The sequence below is a fragment of the Agelaius phoeniceus genome, chromosome 13 (assembly GCF_051311805.1).
Source record: "Agelaius phoeniceus isolate bAgePho1 chromosome 13, bAgePho1.hap1, whole genome shotgun sequence".
In the NCBI taxonomy this organism is placed as follows: domain Eukaryota; kingdom Metazoa; phylum Chordata; class Aves; order Passeriformes; family Icteridae; genus Agelaius; species Agelaius phoeniceus.
In genome coordinates this window covers 13,916,594-13,938,003 of record NC_135277.1, presented here as the reverse complement: position 1 = coordinate 13,938,003, position 21,410 = coordinate 13,916,594, and the positions used below count along the sequence as shown (strand labels likewise).

Genomic DNA, 21,410 nt, shown 5'->3' with positions numbered 1-21,410 from the left:
GGAAGTGTTCAAAAGCACTGGGAGGAGCTCTGAGCAGCCTGGCCCTGTGGAAGGTGCCCCTGCCCACAGCAGGGGGTTGGAACAAGGAGATCTTTGAGGCCCCTTCCAACCCAAACCATTCTGTGGAATACAGATCATTATTTCCCATTCTTGTCTCTTGGAGACTGCCTCTGAAGAATGTCTCCATGACTTTTGGAGCTATAACTCTGCCCTACAAAATTTGAAAAGAATAAGTACTCTGGGGTTTGTAGTTTTTAAATCAGTACCCGATGCTCCAGATAATCTAAGTTCTGCATAAGATACTTTTTTTTCCACTAATTAATAATGGAGTGTGATATCTAACTGGCTGTTAGAAATGCATTAATTGAAGTAAAATGGTTACACAGATATCTTAAAATTTAGGGAAAAAATAATGTATTTGTGGGCAGAATTTTATATAATTATTTTTGTAAAAGAAAAAAGGGAAGACAGAGACTATAGTCATTCCTTTAAACTGACCTCTCCTGGAAAGTTCTTTGCATCCCATTCAGCTGATTGGAACTGTGTGGAAGAAAGTTTTTATTTAGAAAGGTGCAGCTGAAGGCTCAGTTTATGTGCTGACAGGTGCATGGTTTTATTGAAGTGAAGACAGCAACCTCTTAGACCACTGTAGCTCATGTCATTTCCCAAAGCCTACAGAATCCCCTCCATCTCCCACCCACTGTGTGTGTTACAGAACAAGCAGGGAAAGCAAACAAAAAGTGCCTTTGACTGGTCAAATCCTGCAGTACTTGTTTGCAATAGATGGCCAGCTCCACATCTCCCAGGATAAGTTATTAAAATGATATAAAATTATATGCTCCCAAGTAAGGAGCACCCAGCTCTTCACAGATCTGCCTGCACTGGCTGCACTGATAATCTACAGAAGGCCACACTCTATGACATTTTCTTGCTCTATCTTTCTAATTCAAATGGGGAAAAAATAGTTTGTAATGAATATAAATGTTTCTATGGATTTCAATGGTCTTTAAATTAGGAGCTTGTTGTGCAATCAAATCCAGTGAGGATGAGAAGACACATGGTAAACAGAATGGTTTTTTCTATAGCACAAAGACTGAATTAGATTTTAAAAAGAAAATGTGGTTGGCAGTAATGTATGACTGTTTTATGATGTTTGTTTATGACTTGGGAAAGGAGCAATGTTTGGCAAGGAAATGTTTTGTCCTAAATCCTGGCAAGCATATTCATGTTGCAAAAATGCTGTTTTGTCTACTTTTCATTTTTCTGAATTCTGTAGACAGCAAAAAATACTCAGATATGTTTGTGGACATGTATTCTATTGTGACAATGTAGATTCATCATGTGAATATGAAATCTGAGGATTACAAATTAGGTATAGCAGCTATTTCACATGTACGTGTTGGGAACTTAAAAGTACTCTCAGTATGCATTCTGAAGAGAAAAATACACCATTCAGTAGAAATGCTGCCTTGATTTTCCATTCACTTATGTGAATTTTGCATTTGTGCAACCTTAATGCTTTCATTGGGCTTACTTGTAATTTACCAAATTGCAAATGAAAACAGCATCAGGTCCATACACTTTTGTAGACTTTCACTGATTTTTGGTAGGTTGCTCACCTAGTTGCAGAAACATAATTGTAGGAGAATACTAATAAAATTGTAATTTTCAAAACTCTCTCAGTTCCTTGAAGACATTTTGCATAACTTACTTGGCACCTTGGCTGGTCGGTGCTGTGGGTTGCAGTCTGCTGTAGACTAATATAAGTGGTCTGCAAAGAGGTGGAAATTAGGGGGTTTTTTGAATTTGAAATTGTATTTACTAAAGATAACTTTCTTAACTGCCTTTGCAAATACATCAAGAGCCTCATGGTAATGAGACTAAGCCATACCATGGTTTTCTAGATGACCATAAGCAGAAGCTGCATTGAAGTAATTTGAAGTCTCTCCTAGAGCACCTGTAGCAAAGCTCAGTGAGAAGGACTCCCAAGGCAGATCTACATGAACAGTTTTAAACCTTCTCATACACTGTATGAACAGCTGCCCCCAAGAGTACAGCATCAAAGTTACCAGAACAGGTATCTCTAAACTATCACTACATACATTACATTTTTGTTTTATGTTCTTAAGACATGAAAGAGAAAGTGCAAATTCATATTATAATAGGGGTTGAAAGAAATAACAGGTCCTTCACAGGCAGTGCAAAACTTTGTTAGAACATATGTACTTCACATCCTAACAGCATTTTTGGGACATCACATGTATGTTAGATAGTTCCCAGAGTCTGAGGTCTAAAGGAGCTGACACTTATCCTTTGAAAATGGTTTTACTACATAACACATCTAACAACTAACAAGGCTTAGGAATTTTATGGAGTCCTGGCTTCTACTTCACCACTTGAGTTCCAAGAGCATTTGCAGTGTATTTCATACTGATGGGCAGTGAATAATTCTGTCCTCTGCTGTGGAATTCTATCTCTAGTAGTGTTTTTGTAGTGAGGAATGTCCAACCTTTAGCATCCAACACAGAGCAGTGAAAATTATATGCACAAGTATTTTAACAGCTTGTGTAGCAGCTGGCAAATTATGTGTAGGAAGGTTTGTTCTCTTGTCTGTGTATGTGCTAAATACTTACTGGTTCCCACCTTTTACATATGAAATACTAAATAATGGAATTTAAAGAAACAGAAACTCTTAGGAAAAATGTGCTTTTGTGTAATATATGCCTCATATTTCATTATGCAATGAGGATACACCTCGAATGTCAAAGACTGCACTTAAAATTCATTCTTCACTCCCACACAGGTATCAACTTTGCCTCTGTGAATCCAAGGGCTTTCAAACATATTTTGAAAAACATTGTCTGGCCAGCTATCTATAAATAGCTAAGGAACACATCAGTAGTAATAAAGCTCCTCTCAAATATTTTTATTAATCAGCTCTAAACTTTAGCAAGTATAAGAGTCCTATAGTGGAACCCCTAATAACTATTTTCTACTACATGGAAAGGAATTATGAAAATAACTTTTAGTGCATGGTCTAAATATTTTAGTACCAGTAAATAAGTAATGTAGCAAACAGAAGAAAGTACAGCTCAAGAAGCTATACCTTTAAATTGAGTTTATGATGAAATAATTTTGCATCAAAGTAAATTCTTATGCATTTCCAAAGGGAAAAAGAAACAGCCCACATCCCAATCCTGTAATGAATTATAAATGGAAAATTCTGAAATTAACATTTCATAATGAAATTAACATTTCAGAATTTCTTGTGTTAAAAATTTAAAGCAATTCATCATTGTATAGAGAATACAGACTTTCTGATAAGTTATTTTACAAAACATTGAATGCAGAAATTATTCAACAAGAGTGTTTACTAATCCCCAAAATGTGAGCTACACAATAGAGGCGTGCCTGTTTCAAACCCTGTTTCCTGCAGTTCCTGAATACTCATTTGGATTTCCTGGACTGACTTTGGACACCACTTGCTCCTTGCCTTGGTCTGGCAGTGTCTGGCCCATTGATGGAATAGCCACTGTCCCAGCTCTGCTCTGCTGGGAAACTTCCATGGTGCCCAGTCCTGTCTGCACTGGGGTTGCTCACAGCTTCCTTCACTAAGCATCCCTTCTCTTACTGCTGACAGGACATTCTCAGAAAAGACTTAGGGAAGTTCTAGAAAGCTGGAAAAAATAATTGAAAACAGGGAGAGAAGTATTGGAAAGCATCAGGAACATCCCCAGAAAGCAGCATATGAATTCCTAGAATACTCTCTGAAAATTTTGTAGGAAAAGTTCCCAGAAAACAGACAGGACATTCCTAGAAAGTATCAGAATTTCTAAAATGTAAGGGAAGCCCTAGAAAGTAGTGGGAAAATTCCTAGGAAGCAGTGAATGAATTGTTAGAAAGAAGAAGGTCAATTCCTAGAAAGGATCAGGAATATGGATAAAATGGACTGGTGTAATGACCAGAAAACCCTAGAAGAAATCAAGAGAGTTCTTCCAGTGTCAAGGGTTTTGCAGAAAGCTGCAGGAAAAGTGCCAGAAAATACCAGCATTGTTTAAAGATGCAGTTATCCTTATAAATCTTCAGAAAATATATTTTTTATACCTTCAAGCACCATATCTTGCTTGTTTTGAAAACTTGATGCTTCCTTCTGGCCTTAAACAGTCTTCCTTTTTATTGTCTTATTGCAAATGTTTTCTCTTTCATCATGAGGAATTGCAATTTCACAGTCAGCAGCTTGGGGTTTTAGATGAAGGAGAAGTAATTGAACTTCAAGAAAAAAATAACCTTGCTGTCATCCAAATCTCCTTAATAAATAAATAAAAAGGAAGAAGGAAAAAATACAGGCTCTCAGCAGACTCAGTGAGAGTTTTCCATGAGAAGTTACTGATTCTTTGTGAATCCCATGGATCTATTAAAATATACTCTCCTTTTTTCAGTCTATAATACCTTGGCTTGCATGCAAAGTACATGACTAGTCTGATTTGAAATTATTTAAGAGGATGCCAGAAGAGTAGTCGTGTAGATACATCTGAAGGGGAAGATGAATCTCCAAAGTAGTGCCTGCCAAGACCTGAATATTTGTATCTATTTTTATGAAAGTTCATCCCTACCTTTGCTCTCCAAACTCCTGTTGGCTGAGATGTTTTTCCTTTTATTCCCAGCAGCCTGGGCTCCCTACCCCATCTCTGCCAGGTCCTGCTCTTGCTTGTGCTCTTCCAAGCATGAGTTTCCCTGGCTCAGTTTACCTGTGTCTGCTTTCCTTTCACCCAGAGCTCCCCAACCACTGTGGAATACTGGGAGATTTAGGAGCCAAAGGCACTGAATACCTGGGGGTAAATAAATAGGAGGATACCTCCTTTAGGGAGAAATCCATTTCAACAGGTTTTGTCCCTGGGCAGGCCCTGCAGGTTATGCTCATGGGAGCATTTCATAAACACATATTTCTTGGTGAATCTGATAACCATATTTTCATACCAATGACAGATGAATGCACCAAAGGGCTTGAACTGGCTATAATATTTTAAAATATTGGCCATAGTGAATAGTTACAAACAGGCATATGAATCTCTTGGGGCATATTCCTTCTAGATAGGAAGTTCTCCACTGTAAATGGTTTAAATGCTTTAAGGCATCAGACTTTGAATTTAGCCTTTATAGGAAATGCATCTGGTTAATGTTAAGTTAAAACACTCCAAGAAATCTGTACTTTTCACTGTATTTGTTATTTATGTAAATTTTTGGAGAGCATCCATTGCTCTAAAATCAAGTTAATTGGAAGCAGAGTAAGAAGCATGAGCACAGTCCCAGCAGAACATTCTCTGTCTGATGCCGAATTGTTAATTTTTATTTTTTTTCTAAGACATTGTCCAAATTTCCATCCTGTGAAATCTTCAGATGCCAGATGAAGGTACAGTCTTTTACACTGAATCTCCTCTTTTTTCCAAAGCTTATTCCTATTCAGCAAATACTATGTAAACATTATAAGTTTGACATAAAGCTAAGTGTGCTCTGGTGACTTGGGGCTTTAGCCTGCATTTGCAAGGTTTTGGGGACATTCAGAGTTCATCTAAGGCCCCAAATCTATGTTGATTTGTGGGGGGATAGAATGTAAGAAAATAAAGATAGTGCAGAAGGCAGTCTCACCCCTGAGGAGTTGCAGCTGTACTAATCACCAAAGATTAGGAACAGGCCTGCCCTTAATAGGTCTCAGCTGTGTCCAATAAAAGGAGTGCTACAAAAGAGTGGGTTAGCTGGGTGAGAAGGGAGTTAGAGTTTGTTGGTTGTGCTGTGAAGAGGAGTCAGTGCTGTCAGTGCCCATGAGGAATCTCCAACTTTTGCAATAAGATGATAGTGTTGATTCACTCATCTATGGCCCAGGGAATGTGCTTCTTTAAAAAAATGGTAACTTACCAGGCAGGTCTGTGGCCTTCTGTGATGTTTTAGTGATGCTGAATTCTGACACAAGGCTTTGTCGATTGCTCCCAAGCTTCATAAAAGGATAGGTAGCTACAAGAGACTATTTTCCCCACTGCAGATTTGTGTAGTTTTGTTAAAATGTTTTTCTGCTTGGCTGAAGTTTCTTGCAGCAGAAAGTGGCCTGACATGTTTGCCCAGAAAACAGCACAGCAGCATCAACAGCAGGCAGCTGTGGCTAAAGATACAGAGAATTTAGGAACTATCTCTTGGCTATTTTTTTACTCCTTTGGGTGAAATTGCTTTTTCTACACCAAAATGCTTTTGCTAGCCTAGTTATATTGGTTTTAAGTTCAACAAATACAGGTTACCAGCCAGCACAGTGAGGCTAGCTCAGGCTCTAATGTTGTGCACACCTTAAGCACAAAGGTGACCAGTTCTGTGTGCTCAAACTGTGACAGGTGCTGGAGTAGTTTGGTCAAGGCAAACTCAGGCAGAAAAACAAACCTGTGGCAGGGGTTTTTGAGGACTAAGCTCTCCTATGTGTAATGTGCCACTCAACTAGCAGAATTGCTTGAAAGTCTCGAGATTCTCTGAGAGAACCAAAAAGTTGGTTTTGAAGCATCATAAAGTTTCCCTTTAGTAGGCCATGGTGATGACAGTAAGGGAGGAAGTTTGGCTGCAGGACTCCTGTGGCAGTTTGCAAATGCTAATTTGCAGAAAAATCAGCTTTCATGGGAATGAGATCTATTTGCAGAGAAGGACTTTTAGTTTGTGATACTGATTTTGAAATCCTTGCAGGGCTGAGACCTTCCACATGCTGGAATCAGAAATTTCTCAGCCTTGAGTTGTTTAATCAAGACTTATAAATAGTACCAACAAGTAACAGGCTTTGTACTTTGTGATGGGAACAGAAAAGTTAGCTCAGGACAGCCCAGCCCCCAGCTGGGGCTAGTGGCTGGTGTGGGGAGGGTGCCAGCAGGTGTTTCTTGGCCAGTTAATTGCAGGAACAGGTGGGGCTCATAAGCCCCAGCTGAAGCCCTGTTGATAAGTCTGTGTAACTGCTGAGACCCAAACCAGTATCTTCAGCCCAGGGTGCAAGGAGTGTGGTGCTGGCTCTGGAGAACTGCAGCTTTTTTTAGACAGCAAATCCTGCTCAGCTGCCCCCAGACCCAGGTATGTGCATTCTGCCAAAGGCTTTAGCACTTCCAATTTTAAGAATTTTTGCTCCAAGTTTTCTTCTCTCCCTTTTGGCCATAGCTGCATCTTGTTTGCTTTGCATTTTAGCAAGTATGGCTGGTCAGGCTGAAAAAGCAGAGAGTTGTCCTGATTTCACCAAACAGCTGCCATGTCCTATGGGGGTGTCTGCTTTGTTTGTCCCTGTGTTTGTATAGCCTCACAGCTCTTTCAAAATACATAACAGATTTTGAGCTTTTACTTCAGAGGCTATCACAGTTTTAGGGATCCCTCTCTTTCCCTTTAGGTTCTGTAGATTTTACCAGGCATCTGACTCCTTTTTGTAGCTTGCCTTCTGCAATATGGGCACTCAAATGTTGAAGAGACACCTCTATTTTCTTCTCACCCTTGCTCTTGGGTAATGGGCAGACCTTTAAAAAAGTGTCCACATTATTTCCTTTTTAGTCACAGCTTGGGATAAGCTTTTCATTTAATGTAGAACAGACAGTACTTGATTTGTGGTCTTGACTTTTGAAGAATTTTAAAGAATTCAAGAGTAAGCTATAGGCTAGTCTTTAGAAATCAGTTCAAACTAGGAAATGAGATATAAATTTGTATCACTTGCATTTGAAAACTGAATTGATTAGGTCTCTTGAATTTGAACTCAAAAAGACCTGAAAATTTAAATAAATTCATAATCCTGAAAGTATTGGTTGGGTGTTTTCCCCAATGAGAGAGTGAATGTGGTATTTGAAAGTGTCTTGGAGGAGGCCAAATATGGTTTACGTATATAAGAGGAATTAAAGTAAATTGTGTCAAGGTTTTCTGCAACATGTTTCACTGAAACTAAAACATGTCATCATGTCTTTATGGAGTGATGTTTACAAAAGGTACAAATTGCCTTCAAGTGAGGGCTATCTGCTGAAGGTTAGCTGTTAAAAATGTTTCCCTCTCTGTTTATAGTTTTCGAAATCTGACCCGTTGATGGGAATACTGGCAACTACGCTAAGTATTGCGCATTTCCCAAGAGTTTGACTGAAGCACCCTGTTCTATTGCATTCTTTACTGCTGACAGTGTTAGCTATTACCATGAGATAAAGAGATTAAATATTGACTCCATAATTTTAGTTGCCATGATTATAAGCACACCATTATTGAAGTATGCAAGTAATTAATGTAATTCTAGATCAAAACAATCCAGTAGGAAAGGAATGATCAGTTATCCTTGAAATGTGCAAATTCCCAAGAAAATGCAGTTATATCCTAGGAAGTATTGAGGTAGATAAAGTAGGTTGATGATTTTTGTGTGCCCATGGAGAACTCAATTCAAAACTTGCTAAAATCAGTGAGCTTGCTTTTGGTAGTAGTAAAGTCCTAAGTTATTGCACTGTATCAATTTCTATGGCAAGTATATAGTCAATAAATCGTGACTGCAGTTCAAAATCATCACTCTACAGTCAGCTCCAAATGGTTGGGCAGATTTTAGGGAAACTAAACATTCTAATGCATGTCTTGAATTTGGGGATATACTCAGTCAATTTGGTATGACTCAAGTTCTAGAGCACTGTTTTTATTTTCTGCTGTGAACTTCAAACCATGGATAAGTGTATTTTTTATAATTTGCAGAATTCAGAGAATTCTGGAGTATGTTTTCATACTCTTGTGTGTATTTCAAACCATGAATGTTTGCTTTTAATTGCTGTTATAAAAGTTAAGGCAAATTTGTGAGAATGTCTGTGATTTGATTTGAGTTTTAAATCTTGCTCTGAACATAAGGAAAACCAGAAGAAACTTCTGGATCACAAATATACAGGTTGCATTGCACCATTATTTTCAGCTGTCCTGGGAACTCATTAGTTTCTCATTATATCTTTTGTCTAAATATAATTTTCTCTCAAGTAATTAAGTGGTGAGCTTGATATGCTGCTTCTTATAAGCATATGCTTAAGTGTATATATAATTCTCTACTGGTAAAGGGGACTGTGGAAACATTGCTCGGATTAAAAATCATCAGCTGGTAAAAAAAGGAATTAGAGTGACAAGAAACTTGTGGTCCCTCAAGATCAAATACCATTTGTAGCCGCACTGGGCAATGTGCTAATACTATACATTTGTATACTTTGGTGTTTTATAGCTTTTGGTGTTAGTCTGCACAATTAGGCTACCTTTTCTCATGGTATAATCAAGTCTTTTGATAATATTTCATGTTTGTAGTGCTCCTAAGCTGACAGGGATATAGAACACGTGTCTTAAGTGATCTCTTTTCATTGCCTGGTTTACATAATTTTTATTCTCTTTGGTCTCTGGAAGATATTTTCTGACTATGTGTTATTGTTTAATTCAGTGACTTTTTGGTAGACTTGCTTTGCAGTCCTGGGCTCCTAAATTTGCTTATTGTAACACCTCTCTATAAACTACCTAGAAACCAGAAAGTGTCAATACATTGGCATATTTTAAATAATTTGTGCTCCATGATGTAGCATTTGTGTTTCCTCTACTGCTTTAAGGCAACAACTTCAATACTGAGAAGATGCAGAGTTGGTGAGGCAGTTAATAGGGGAAAAGTATAAAATCTCACATGGTGTGCTTTAATTCTATTATCAGGGACTTAAAAGAGGGCAATTTAACTGCATTACAGTCTTTTTGAAGAATTGAACAGTTGAACAGTCTTGGTTTATTGTGGGGCTTTCTAGTGAATAAAAGACATAATTCTGGATGTAGACTCAGTTTTAAGTCCTCTTTAGTAGAGCCCATAATTTTGGCCTAGCTACCATTTGAACAGTCATGCTTCCATATACTCCATTCATGCCAGCAGCCTGCTTTATCCCAGCTGCTTTTTATTTAGTCTATTCTGCATGTGGTTATGCAGAAAAACATCACTCAGTGTTCATATGAAGGTGCTTTTTCCAGAACAAATCTTGAGGAAAACAATCATGTGTAGGTTTCCATAACTTGGCTATGAAATTTGAAATGTTGTTGCAATTTGTCTGTGCCCATTATAAATCTTTATCACAGCTCTGCCTGGTGGCTGTCTCCACCATTTTGTAGAGTACTTTTGCAGTATTCTGGATATGTAAATCATTTTAAGGGGCTGTTCTGTTTTTCATGGGCAAACCTTGCCTCTCTAATTTTTTGTCCCTTCAACACTGCAATAGAAAAAAAGTAGTTCTCCCTTAGGAAAATCTCAGATATTGACCAGGGAGTAAACCATTAGCTCAGGTCATTGCTGACCTGAGATATTCTGATGTGCTCTTTCAGTAATGAGCATTTGCTTTGCTGTCAGGATTTTATTAAGGTTCTCAGGACAAAGCAATCAATCAGTTTACCAAGGAGCTCCCCAGCTCACTGTGGAGCATTTAGCTCCCATTCCAGCATGGGTCACTTTGCCATGTTCTGGCTCCTTCCCTGCAGCTCCATTAGCTGGCAGCTGGTGGTGTAGTGGAAGCAGCCTCTTCCCCCACAGCCTCTTGCATAGAAGAGAGCAGCTACCTTTGTATCTTTAAAAATATTTTAAAACTGGTGGCACTTCTTTATATAAGCACAACAAATAACCTAAAAATAGAACTGTAGCTGGAATGTGAGCTATTCAACATGAATTAATGTGTTTGCTAAAAGTCTAGGGATTTTTGATGGTATTGTGAGATACACATGACCTTTTCATGATGCTCCCCAGAGATACTAGTCATCCTGTCCAAAAGCAGCATGAGGTTTTTCAGGCATACACAAACAATGTAATTAGGGCAGTTTGGGCCTGGTAATGGGGTATGAACATTGTAGTCCTGCTCAGATGGCCTTTCCAAGTGTACCACAGTTTTCCAATATTGTAACTATTGGCACAATTAGTGCAAGGGTCTTATATCTCTGGATATAACTAAGTTTTGTGCTTTCAGTGTAAAATGCAAAGAATAATTTTCTTCCTTTAGGAAGCTTATGCTATGTGCTTCTCTAGGGAACTGAAAATGTGTGCCTGGAACATGGTGATCTCAGTTTACTGGAAATCCATCCAGTCACCAAAATGAGCCTTCACGCTCAGCATTAGTTATAAACTCTGTTATATTAGCATTCTCAGAGATCAGGGACTGCACAAATGGTGCAGGTTAATATATCTCCCCTACAACAGAGGGCTGAGTTCAGGATTGAGGATGATGATGGGGTAACACAGGAAAGCTGTGGTCATTATCATCCCAGGACTACAGGACCTCATCATTGTGCTTAGCATCACACAAACATGTAGCAAAAAATGTAATCACTCAGTCCTTACATCCCAGTTACTGTCCTCACCACTTGGGCACAGAGGTGGCCCAGGGGTGCCATGTCCAATGTGCATTGCATTTGCTCACTCCATTTCACACTTTGCTGCTGACTACAGAAGCCACACCTCTGTGAAAATCCAATATACCTTATTCTTGCAGATTACTTTAAGAGCTGTTAAGATTTTCAAAGTGTCCTAATTGAGACATTCAAATAAGCAAGCAGCCAGATGAATACACAGCCCATGTATTCAAGACTGAGATAAACAAAATGTTCAGAATTAATGTGATCTTGTCATACTCATCACACAATGTGTATTTTATGTCAAAATAATGTTTCTCTAGCATTTATAGCACTGTGTCACAGTCTTGAAGAAAATAATACCCTAAGCAGTGGTGATAAACAACATCCTGTCCAAATGAAACTTAAGAACAGGCTTTGCTTTCGAAAATCTACTAGTGAGTATAGGCTATTATTAATTCTTACAAGTGCTGTGGGTTTTGATACCCAACAGACAAAATAATCTAGATGGTGCTGCAGTGTTGATACTCTGAAAAAAGTGTTCTTTAAAGGGCTGCCTTGCACCAGGAACTTCTCTTTGATGGATAAATGCTTATGGCAACAGCCTTGACAACTTCTATTCACCTCTTCTGTGTGTGTCTTAATACCTGTCAGCCAGAGATGCTCAGCAGACAAGTTACATGCCTGAGGAATCTCCTTATGCTTAAATGCTACAATGGATTTTTTTTTTCAGTCTAAGATTTTATCTGGTTCTCAGAACAGCTGGGCGCCTTTAGTCAGCACTGAAGCCCTCCTAGGCAGGCTGGTGGTCCTGTTCCTCCATAGCAGTGAAGCTGAGGTAGCACTAGAGCCTTTGTACTAGACACTGCTTTTGATAAAGCTGCCTCAGAGAAAAAAGAATTGTTCTGACAGTGAAAAACTTCCCAAAGTCACTGTAGGAGGAGGGTTTATGGGATGAAGCCCTCCAGAGCTGACTCGGCTGCATATTTTAGAAGCCTGGTGTGTGACACTTTGCTCTCCCACAGCCCAACACCCCACAGGCCTGTGGGGAGCATCACTATGTTTACCAGGGCACAGGAGGGAGATGATCATGAAGGAAGATGTGTTTATTATCAGACCAAATAAAAGCACACAGGAAAGGGCCTCCTTTATGTTTATTTAAAAATAAATATTGAAGAGCTGGAACAGAGGAGAACACCCTCAGGGGCCTCAGTGAAAATTATGACAGTAGCAAAGTTCATAGCCAGAGACTGATAGATTTTAAATCTATTTTAAAAAATAAGTTTGAGAGTAAAACAAGCTAGTTATTTTGGGGTATGGTTCTCTCAGTCATGGTAACATTAAAACACCATCAGAGAGGCTCAGGTCATAGTTCTTTTACAACTTTTCACTTTTCTAAGCTGTACACACTGCTATTTGGGCATGCAGTTAAGTTTCTACACGCAAAGAGAGCTTCTGACACTCCTTGTTCTCCCTGGATTGCTGTACTCTGAAGTTCACTTAATATCTTTATTAGGAATATGTTTGCCTCTGGCTTTCTAATTGCTAATGACATTAACTGAAGCCAGAGGTACAAAGAAGAATTCTGTTCAGCCTAAACACTTTCTGTCCTGAATCTAGAAGGATGTGATTTATGCATCATATCCTGTAATAGTGTTTCTCAGAGTCAATCTTTTACCACCAATAAAATCCACCAATACCTGAACTATGTCTCTTGTTCTAGGATTTCCCTAGCAGGAAATCCAAATCCTGTGTACTGCAGATCTGCCCTAGTGAGATAATTATTGTTCTGCCAGGTTGTTGTAAGCAACACATCTGATCAAAGGCAAGGGAAAGGAGTATAATTGCCATGTGAATTGTTGGGAGTGCAGTTTACTAGCAGTATATGTTTTGAAATTGCATGGGACCACATGTATGTTGAAATCTGCCTCAATTTTTTTTTTCTTCATGTAAATGGAATATTTTGTGTGGGGTCTGATGCTGACTGGATATGAAAGACTTAGGCAAGACAGGAGCCCAAGAGACAACCAGAGGCTTGCTGCCAGTTGTATCAGAAAAGCAGGTGAAAAACTTGGAAGAAGAAAAGGCTATAGGTCCACTTTCAGGTGTGGTAAATATTTTAGATAGATTTTTTGTTGTTCTAAAATATATGGTTGACTTCCTGTGTTGAGTTTCAGAGAACCACCTGTGAGAGCAAATGGGGCTTAAAATGGCTTCCATTTTAAGGAAGGATTTTGTCTTTTTGTGTCAGAACAGATTGAAATGTGTGTGTTCATATCCATATTTTGTTCAGCCATCATGTATTTTCTTGGATTAGAAGCCTCAGAGGTGCTAAGGGTATTTGCATATATGTTACATTTGCAAATGGCCTGTGACATTGAAGCATTCATAGCTGTGAAGACAATGTGGTTCTGAATCGAAGTTTTTCTCTTCTGCTTTCCTCCTCCAAGATTTTCTGGAGTTTCTTTGCACTTGCTTTATCCCCTGAGATTCCATGGAAATCTGGCAGCTGGATTCAACTCTTTTTATTTGTGTTTCTGATAACTGTTCTACAGTGCAAGCATCTTCAGAAACATGTTGATTCTGTACCCTGAAAACCATGGCCCCCCAGGGGAATACATGTGTATGGGTATGTATGGGATGGAATTCTCTCTGCACTGAAGCCAGCCAGGCTTCCTGCCTTGGTGGCAGAGTGGTTGTGTAGCACAAATCTCCTGCAGACTGCAGCCATCAGTTGCTAATATCTTGAACATCTGAGATGGAAACGAAGATGAAAGTTTTTGACTTTATAACTAGAAATTGAGTGAGTTACTGCTGTTCTTTACCTTTTTTCCACTGAGATTTCCATTCTTCCCTCTGTGCCTCATCCTTGATTTTTTCCCCTGGTTTCAATAATTTAAATATGTTTAAATCATCAAATTTTGTTCCTCTGCTATGGAAAACACCACCACCATAATTTAGTCCTTTTATTCTAAAATAAATTAATTTTGTAAGTCTATTTAAGAGGCATTAACAAAACACCTGCCTCTTTAATTTAGCAGTGCTTGCTGCCAAGCACATGCTGCTGCTTGGGCTTCATGTTTGTTATCTGATGCCTCAGTCATGCTACAGAAAGTGTTGCATCTGTTCAGTTCTGGCTGAGATTGTTCATTTCCTCCTATTCAGATGCTGACTTTTCAAGTCTTAACATATTGTTTACTTTGCTGCTTTTTCATTCACAGCCCTGTTTATAATGGGAAGGCAGGCAAGGTTTCCTGAGAAGAGTTGTGCAATGAAACAAAGTACTGTTATTTCTGAGGGTGTGGAAAGTATTCTTCACCTATTTGACTATTACATGCCTAATGCTGAGGAAATAATAGTATTAATGTGCTTAAACTGGTCCTCTTAATGGTACTGTGAATGTCAGAATTTGTACCCAAGACATACATGTGTGTCTGATAGGTGATGAGAAATCATTGCTGATAAAAGCTGCTGGTTATTCATATTCCCTATCTTAGAGACACCTTTGGAAGGAAGTCATGGTCAGCAAAGAGAAAAATTATATAAATGTGTCATGTCCAGATTAGCACTATATAGATTTCTTTAATATTTGATTCAAATAAACAAAGAAACTCCATGGTAAAAATATTTACCTACTACTTTCTCCTCTGAGACTATGCTATTAGACTGTGCAAACAAGCAAAGGCACTAACACTCACAGAACAATAATTAATTATATTTGTTTAACAAGTTGTAAGTGCAAAATAGAAGACAAAAATCCAAAGTACTAACTGATGGGTGCTGCATTTTCTTTGCTGGAAGATCCAGATTTATTTTTAATAATGGTTTGAAAAAGAAGTCTTTTAAAATTGTGCATGTTTTAAAGTATTCTCTGATGCAGAGAATTGTACTGAGGAGAAGAAGACCAGCTGTTACTGGAAGTTACAGTTAATTGTTGTATTTTCCAGCACAAGGTTGTTTGGTGGGAACAGTGGGGAAAAAAATGCAAGCAACTGCCAAAAAAACAAGCATGTGAGGTGAAACTTGAATGTGCTCTCATGAGAACTTTCTAAGATTCATAAGTAACTGAGGAAAGCAGGCTGTATTTAAATCTCTGGAGATGTATGTGCTGTAAGGAGGCACAGCACACAGTGTTGGCAGAAGGAGGGAAGGACAACAGAAAGTCACAAAGACTGATATGATAGGGGAGGGTAAGGCTCATCAGGATGCATAGAGGATAAAATGCTGCTGCCACTTCATATACTTTTGTTGGGGTTTGTGTGTTTGTTTGGGGTTTTTTTGTTTTGTGGTTCTCAGAGTAAATTTGAAGCACCTTATCCTTTCCCTTGCTCCCACAGCACAGGTTTCCTGTGCTTTTTTAATGAAACAAGCAAAGCATGCCCCGTTCCAAATCGGTAGAGGAGAAGATGGATAAATTAGACAGGGACATTTTGTGATCCATGTATGCCTAAGAGCAATCTCTGGAGAGGGACTTCAGCAAAATATCCCACCTGGGCTCTGGCTGTTGTTAGAGCAGTGGGAAAGCTGTGGCAGGAAGGGAGAAGGGGCCCTGTGGTGTGGCTGCTCCTGGCCTGGCACTGCCCCCTGCTCTGCTCTGGCACTGTGCTGAGCTGCAGAATGTGCCACAGGGGCTGTGCTCTGGGAATCCAGCTTGTTAGTCCATCTGTTCTTCCAGCACAAGGCTGTAAAACATTGTAGGTCATAACAGGCAGCTGTTTATTTCTTAAGTCCTTAGGTGCCAGAGGGGAGGTTTCTGTTATATATATAAAAATAGCACTGGAATGCATTTATTAGGAATTGACTGTATTTATTTCAAACCACAATATTTAAAGATCCAGATCCACAGACAAAACTCTGAGAAAATACAAATTCTGCCATACTCTGAGCTCAGTCCTCTGATCACTTATCCTTGCCTGTATTGCCACCCATTGTGAATAATTTCACTGACTTCAATAAAACATGCAGTAGCCAACTTTTAACTCAGTACTATTTGCAGCTTTCCAAATTACTCCAGTACTAAGTTTAGAGCTAAAGAATAAACATATTGCTCCCAAAAAAAAAAAAAAAACAAACCCAAAATGAAAGTTGAATACCCTGAAATTAATTTCTTTCAATGTTAAAATCAAGACTGATTACTATTAACTCATTAATCAAAATATATTTCAGCTAGAAAAAAATGTTGCCAACTGTTATTATTAGTTTAATGTGTGACCACTGAATATCAGTTGATATTAGGAAATTGCATAGTTCATGCAAAGTCAAAATACTGCTTTGTTTCTTATAAAACAGCTAATGTCTGTATAAGTTTATGGAGTGATGTGATTGTTATTGTTCCATTACATTATTATGTTTTTGTAGTAAAGAATCAGCTGAGGTTTGTCCCGAAAGCAGGAATTCATTCCGTGAAATTTAAATTTTCAATCACAGACAGGTCTATAACATCTTGTTACCGAATGAAATTCTGGCTTTTGTGAATCCAGGATGAATTGTGATATTAATACCATGAAGAATTACCCCATACCCCATACCCCAAAGAATTTACAAAATGTTGAATGATTAATTAAAATTTAAATTCTTTAAGCAAACACAGAATTGACAACAATTTGAGAGTGTATTTAAGACATTGTTATGCTATCACACTAGTGTGTCACTGCCTAAGATTTGCATGTTAATAACTTCAGGCAAGTAAATGTCACTCAGACAGAAATTCTGTGCATAGGAATGGCATGAGTAGGAGAAACAAGGTTTTATGTTTTATAGACAGAACATGTTGTGATCAAAAGGATTTTGAGAAAATGAGGACTTTATGTACCTTGGCCAAGGCGCAGGCATACAGCGAGTGTGGGCTAGTCCCCGAGTAGGCTGGATAAATAAACTGTCCTTTTCTCATTCCTGACCTGTATTCTCCTTTTCCCATGTTTTTCATGGTGGATTGAAGAGGCAATATAGTGATGCTTATGGAGCCTACTGACTATCCAAAATCCTAACACAAGTGATAACCTGCCCCTACCATTTTGGATGAAATTGGTCACTTCTGGTTAATCAGCTGTTTGTTTTTATTTTATGCCCAGATATTTCATGTTAGATGTTGGTGTCATTGGAGGAGCAAGTGCTTTTCAGAGTTGAGGGCAGCCCTCAGACTGGCTCCACCTCTGTAATCCCTCTGCAGACACAGAAGGTTGGCAGCCACCTGGGAGTGCTCCTGTCCAGGGGTGGCCAAGGGCTGAGAGAGAGCACTCACTGCAAGGGTGGGGTAAACCAAAGGATCAGTCTGCAACTGCATGTGCACCCCATCTTGCTTTATGTGGTGCAGTTTATCAATATGCAGGACAGTGAATCTAGCTTGTCTCTGCTGCCAAGAGAAGGTTTAAAATTAGGACTAATTTTCACATTTTACTTTAGATTCTTCTCTGCTCAGACTGAGAACTGTTTCTATAAGCTCTCCCTTCTTCCTGAGACTCTCTAGCCAGTGATACAAGGATGCATGGATATAGCAGAATTTAACCCACAACAGAGAGACTGAATTAAATGAGCATTTTGCAAAGGGCTGAAATGTCTCTGGGCAGCCTGAGTTCATTACAGTTATGTAAGTTTTCTTAAAAACATAATTAAAATTTGAATTATAGTCCCCAAGTATGCTGCAAGATCTGACTTGGAGCTGCAGCAAGCAGAGCTTTGCTTGATTTGCTATTTTTGTTCCTTTGCTGCCATGAATTTGGCATGGCATCCCAGGGAGTGGGATCAAGGCAAGCAGCGACAAGGCCTGATTGCACCAAATGCTGAGGCAGGCTCTGACCATGGTATTTTGTAAACATCTTCTGCAGATACTGCATGGAAGTGCACAGGCTGTTAGTGGCAGCACAGAGGGCTCCTCACTTCAGAGGTGAAATCAGGAATGCAGTGTGGAATTTGAGAGAACAGAGTTCTAGGAATCTGAAGGGAAGAGCACCCTGAAATGGGTGAATTAAATAGTGCTCTGAAGTTTAGCCATGAAAGTAGCTCAGGAGCATTGCTGAATCAGATGTCTGTTTATTCATGATCACCACCACCAGCCATGGATAGATGTATACATAATAGAAATAAACTTTGCTTTAACTGAACACATTCAATTCACAATGATTAAGCAGAAATAATTTCACTTTCAAGGCTGGGTATTTAGGTTGGGGTATATGTCCAGCCATTTCTCTTTAGTGAGAGATAACCACACATCAGAGCTCTGATGTGGATCTGGCCTTCCTTGGGGAATTCAGATCTAGGACTAGCTCTGAGACCAGATTCTAATCTTAATTACTGCTCCCACATTAAAAATTACTCCCACAATGCAGATGAAATCCACCTATATAAATCAGCAGCAGCAGGACACTTTAAAGCTTATACAGACCTAGGCTTTGTGCTGACCTCTGCACAACATCAGCCCCTTGCTGGGCCATCTCCACAGGAATGAATTGTATCCAGAAAGCACAGCGGAAGAGATGCAGATTAGTATTCTACATAAGGCTCTTAATATTGGATAGCATAAAGGCCAAGTAAATAATCTAAAAATAACTAAGCATTAATGCTATAAGACCCTGTGCAGAAGTTACCCTTTGTCTCTTTGGTGCTGATCTTACAATAAGCAGTTTTTACCTTTTGTGATCTTATTGTGAATTACTAAAGCTAATCACTGAGGAGTTGATTTCTTGCTGATCATTAGTGGCAGCATAAACTTCAGTAAAGTTATTTTAAACTGTTTCAATTGGCATTTAGCTAATTTGAGTATTGTTTTAAATGTTTAGGCAAGCCACTCTTAAGAAGTGAGTGATGCTCTTGCACATTAATTCAGCACTGAACTCATTAACTAGCTATGCATGCAGTTTTGTATCAATATCTCAACTATTTTCAGTTCATCAGACAGCCTGATTAAGATCATATGAGTTGAATTAACAGGTTGGTGTATCATCTCACCACAATTGCATCTCTAGGATAACTTGACCTAAAAGCCATGTGGAAAGGACAATTTAGCCTTCCTATACTCAAGATACCAATTTTGAATATGATCAGCCCAATGTTTCATGGAAAGACTTCAGTTGTGAACTTCTGTACAGAGTTTCTGCTTTGAAAGGTGAATTTCTAATCGAGACATGGGCTTCATACAGTGGTCCAAACAACCATTTGCATAAAAACTGCACAACACAGGGACAGAAAATTCTTCTCTTCTTATGCCATATTGGTCAATTCATATTTAGTGTGCACATCATTTTCTTCTCCTGGCTGAGGATCTGAGTGATGAATTTCAATAAAAATGACATAGGTCATTGCTCCAAGTACACCTCCCAGCAGAGGTGCAACTATAGGAACCCACCACCAATTATTACCAGCCCTGTAAGGCAAAAAGAACAAGAATTAATGTTGTTACTCTGGTGAACACCTGTCTGTGAATTAGTCACTGAACAGATCCAGTGGTGTGCCATTTGCTATACTATAGACCTTTCTATTTTGTTTCACATTTCTGTAAATGGGTGACACCCACCCTGCCCAGGCTGGTTCTGATTGAAATGCTAAATAACAAGCACCAGACATGTTGGTCTGTGTGCTGTACTTGCTGTATTTTGGAAAATAAGGCCTTTTTACTGCATGTCTGTCTGAGGACAGAGGATGATTTCTCCCTGTGAAAAGCACATTTCACTGGCTTGCAGTGAAATGAAAGGGCTCATATTTATTGCCCAGCAATCTTGACTCATGCTGTCCCCAGATGCTTGTGAATAGATTTTCAGGATGTTACAAAAGTGACTTATTTCATCTGCATTAAATAAGCCAAGTTCACCCCTGCAATAGTATTATACCATCTTCCTTTTGGCAAATGTAATAAATTAAACTGAATTTTACCTTAAGCAATGTAATAAAATAGAGTGACTGTAAAGCTGATTATCCTTGACTGGAGTGGTCAAGATTCATATTTCATGATGTGCTATCTTATCTCTGTGCTTAAAATGTAGTATCTTTCAGCAAGAGGCAAATAAATGCTTAGAAGTTTTATACACCTAAAACTTTATCTTAGAATTTTTGTATTCACTAAGAAAGTCTAGCATGCCAATTCCACCAAAATGTTTACAGTTGCACCATTACTAAGATTTAATTTTAAATATGTAGATTTACAGGCATATTTAAAGTAAGACTTTCACTATTGAACTGCATAAAACAGCAAATAACAACCTTTTAATGCAGGAATATTGGGCTGGCAGAATTCCTCTCCTTTTCCTAGAGGTCCACATTCAGACAGTAAATAACTGAATACCCACATCAGAGCACGGAGTCTCTTAACTGTACTGATGCATTAAGGTGTTTTGATTTGATAACATGCTGTATTAATTGAATATGTGAGTCTCCACTGAAAATCCAGCTACCTCAATTTCATGCATATTGAAAATGAAGGGTTTTTTTCTCCCAGAAATACAAAGACAAATTAATCTGTAAGAGGAACTTTACAGGAAGCTACAGGGGAACTTTTAAACTGTCAGGATAATTATTCAGCACTCAGTTGTAGAGCTTTATGCAGAAGTGAACTTGTGTTTGTCACACTGCAAGAATAGAACTGGGAGAATATTGGTGCCCTGTTGATTATACTATGACTGTTAGAATAGTACTGGAGAATATGGGGTTGATGATACAATTACTGCTTGTTCAGAAATGCCTTGCATGAGTATGTTTTACCTTTGGAATTATTTCTATTTGGCCCTGAGGATATAAAGTAACTTCTGATGTTGTTTTATTGAGTTTATAAATCTGTTTGGTTTTGAATCACGGATGGCTGTTGAGCACTTGAATTTCTGGAACAAGCATGGGCTAATGCTTTATTGAATTAATCTGCAGAACAAAAGCTTTATCAAGTACTTGCACGTATTCTTCTGCGTGGTGTGTTTATACAGGGATGTGTAATGAAGGTGTTTCTTGGCAGGTTTCTCTCAGCCTGTGCCATGAGCTGGCCTTGTCAGCTCCTGCATGACCTTCTCCAAATCACGGTCTGTGCAGCAGCTGCAGTCAGCTGTGTGCTGGACAGCTTGTGCTGA

The 21,410-nt window shown here is 38.8% G+C and overlaps 1 protein-coding gene across 2 annotated transcripts in view; it reads right to left on the bottom strand.

Moving 5' to 3' along the window:
* Positions 1 to 16,146: 16,146 nt before the first annotated feature.
* Positions 16,147 to 21,410, bottom strand: part of AQP9 (aquaporin 9) — a 28,545-nt gene continuing 23,281 nt past the window's right edge. For both annotated transcript variants that reach the window (XM_054641951.2, XM_054641952.2), the window contains one exon: positions 16,147 to 19,723. In XM_054641951.2, the coding sequence (XP_054497926.1) occupies positions 19,561 to 19,723 (163 nt within the window). In that variant the 3' untranslated portion in view covers positions 16,147 to 19,560. The remainder of the gene's footprint in view (positions 19,724 to 21,410) is intronic.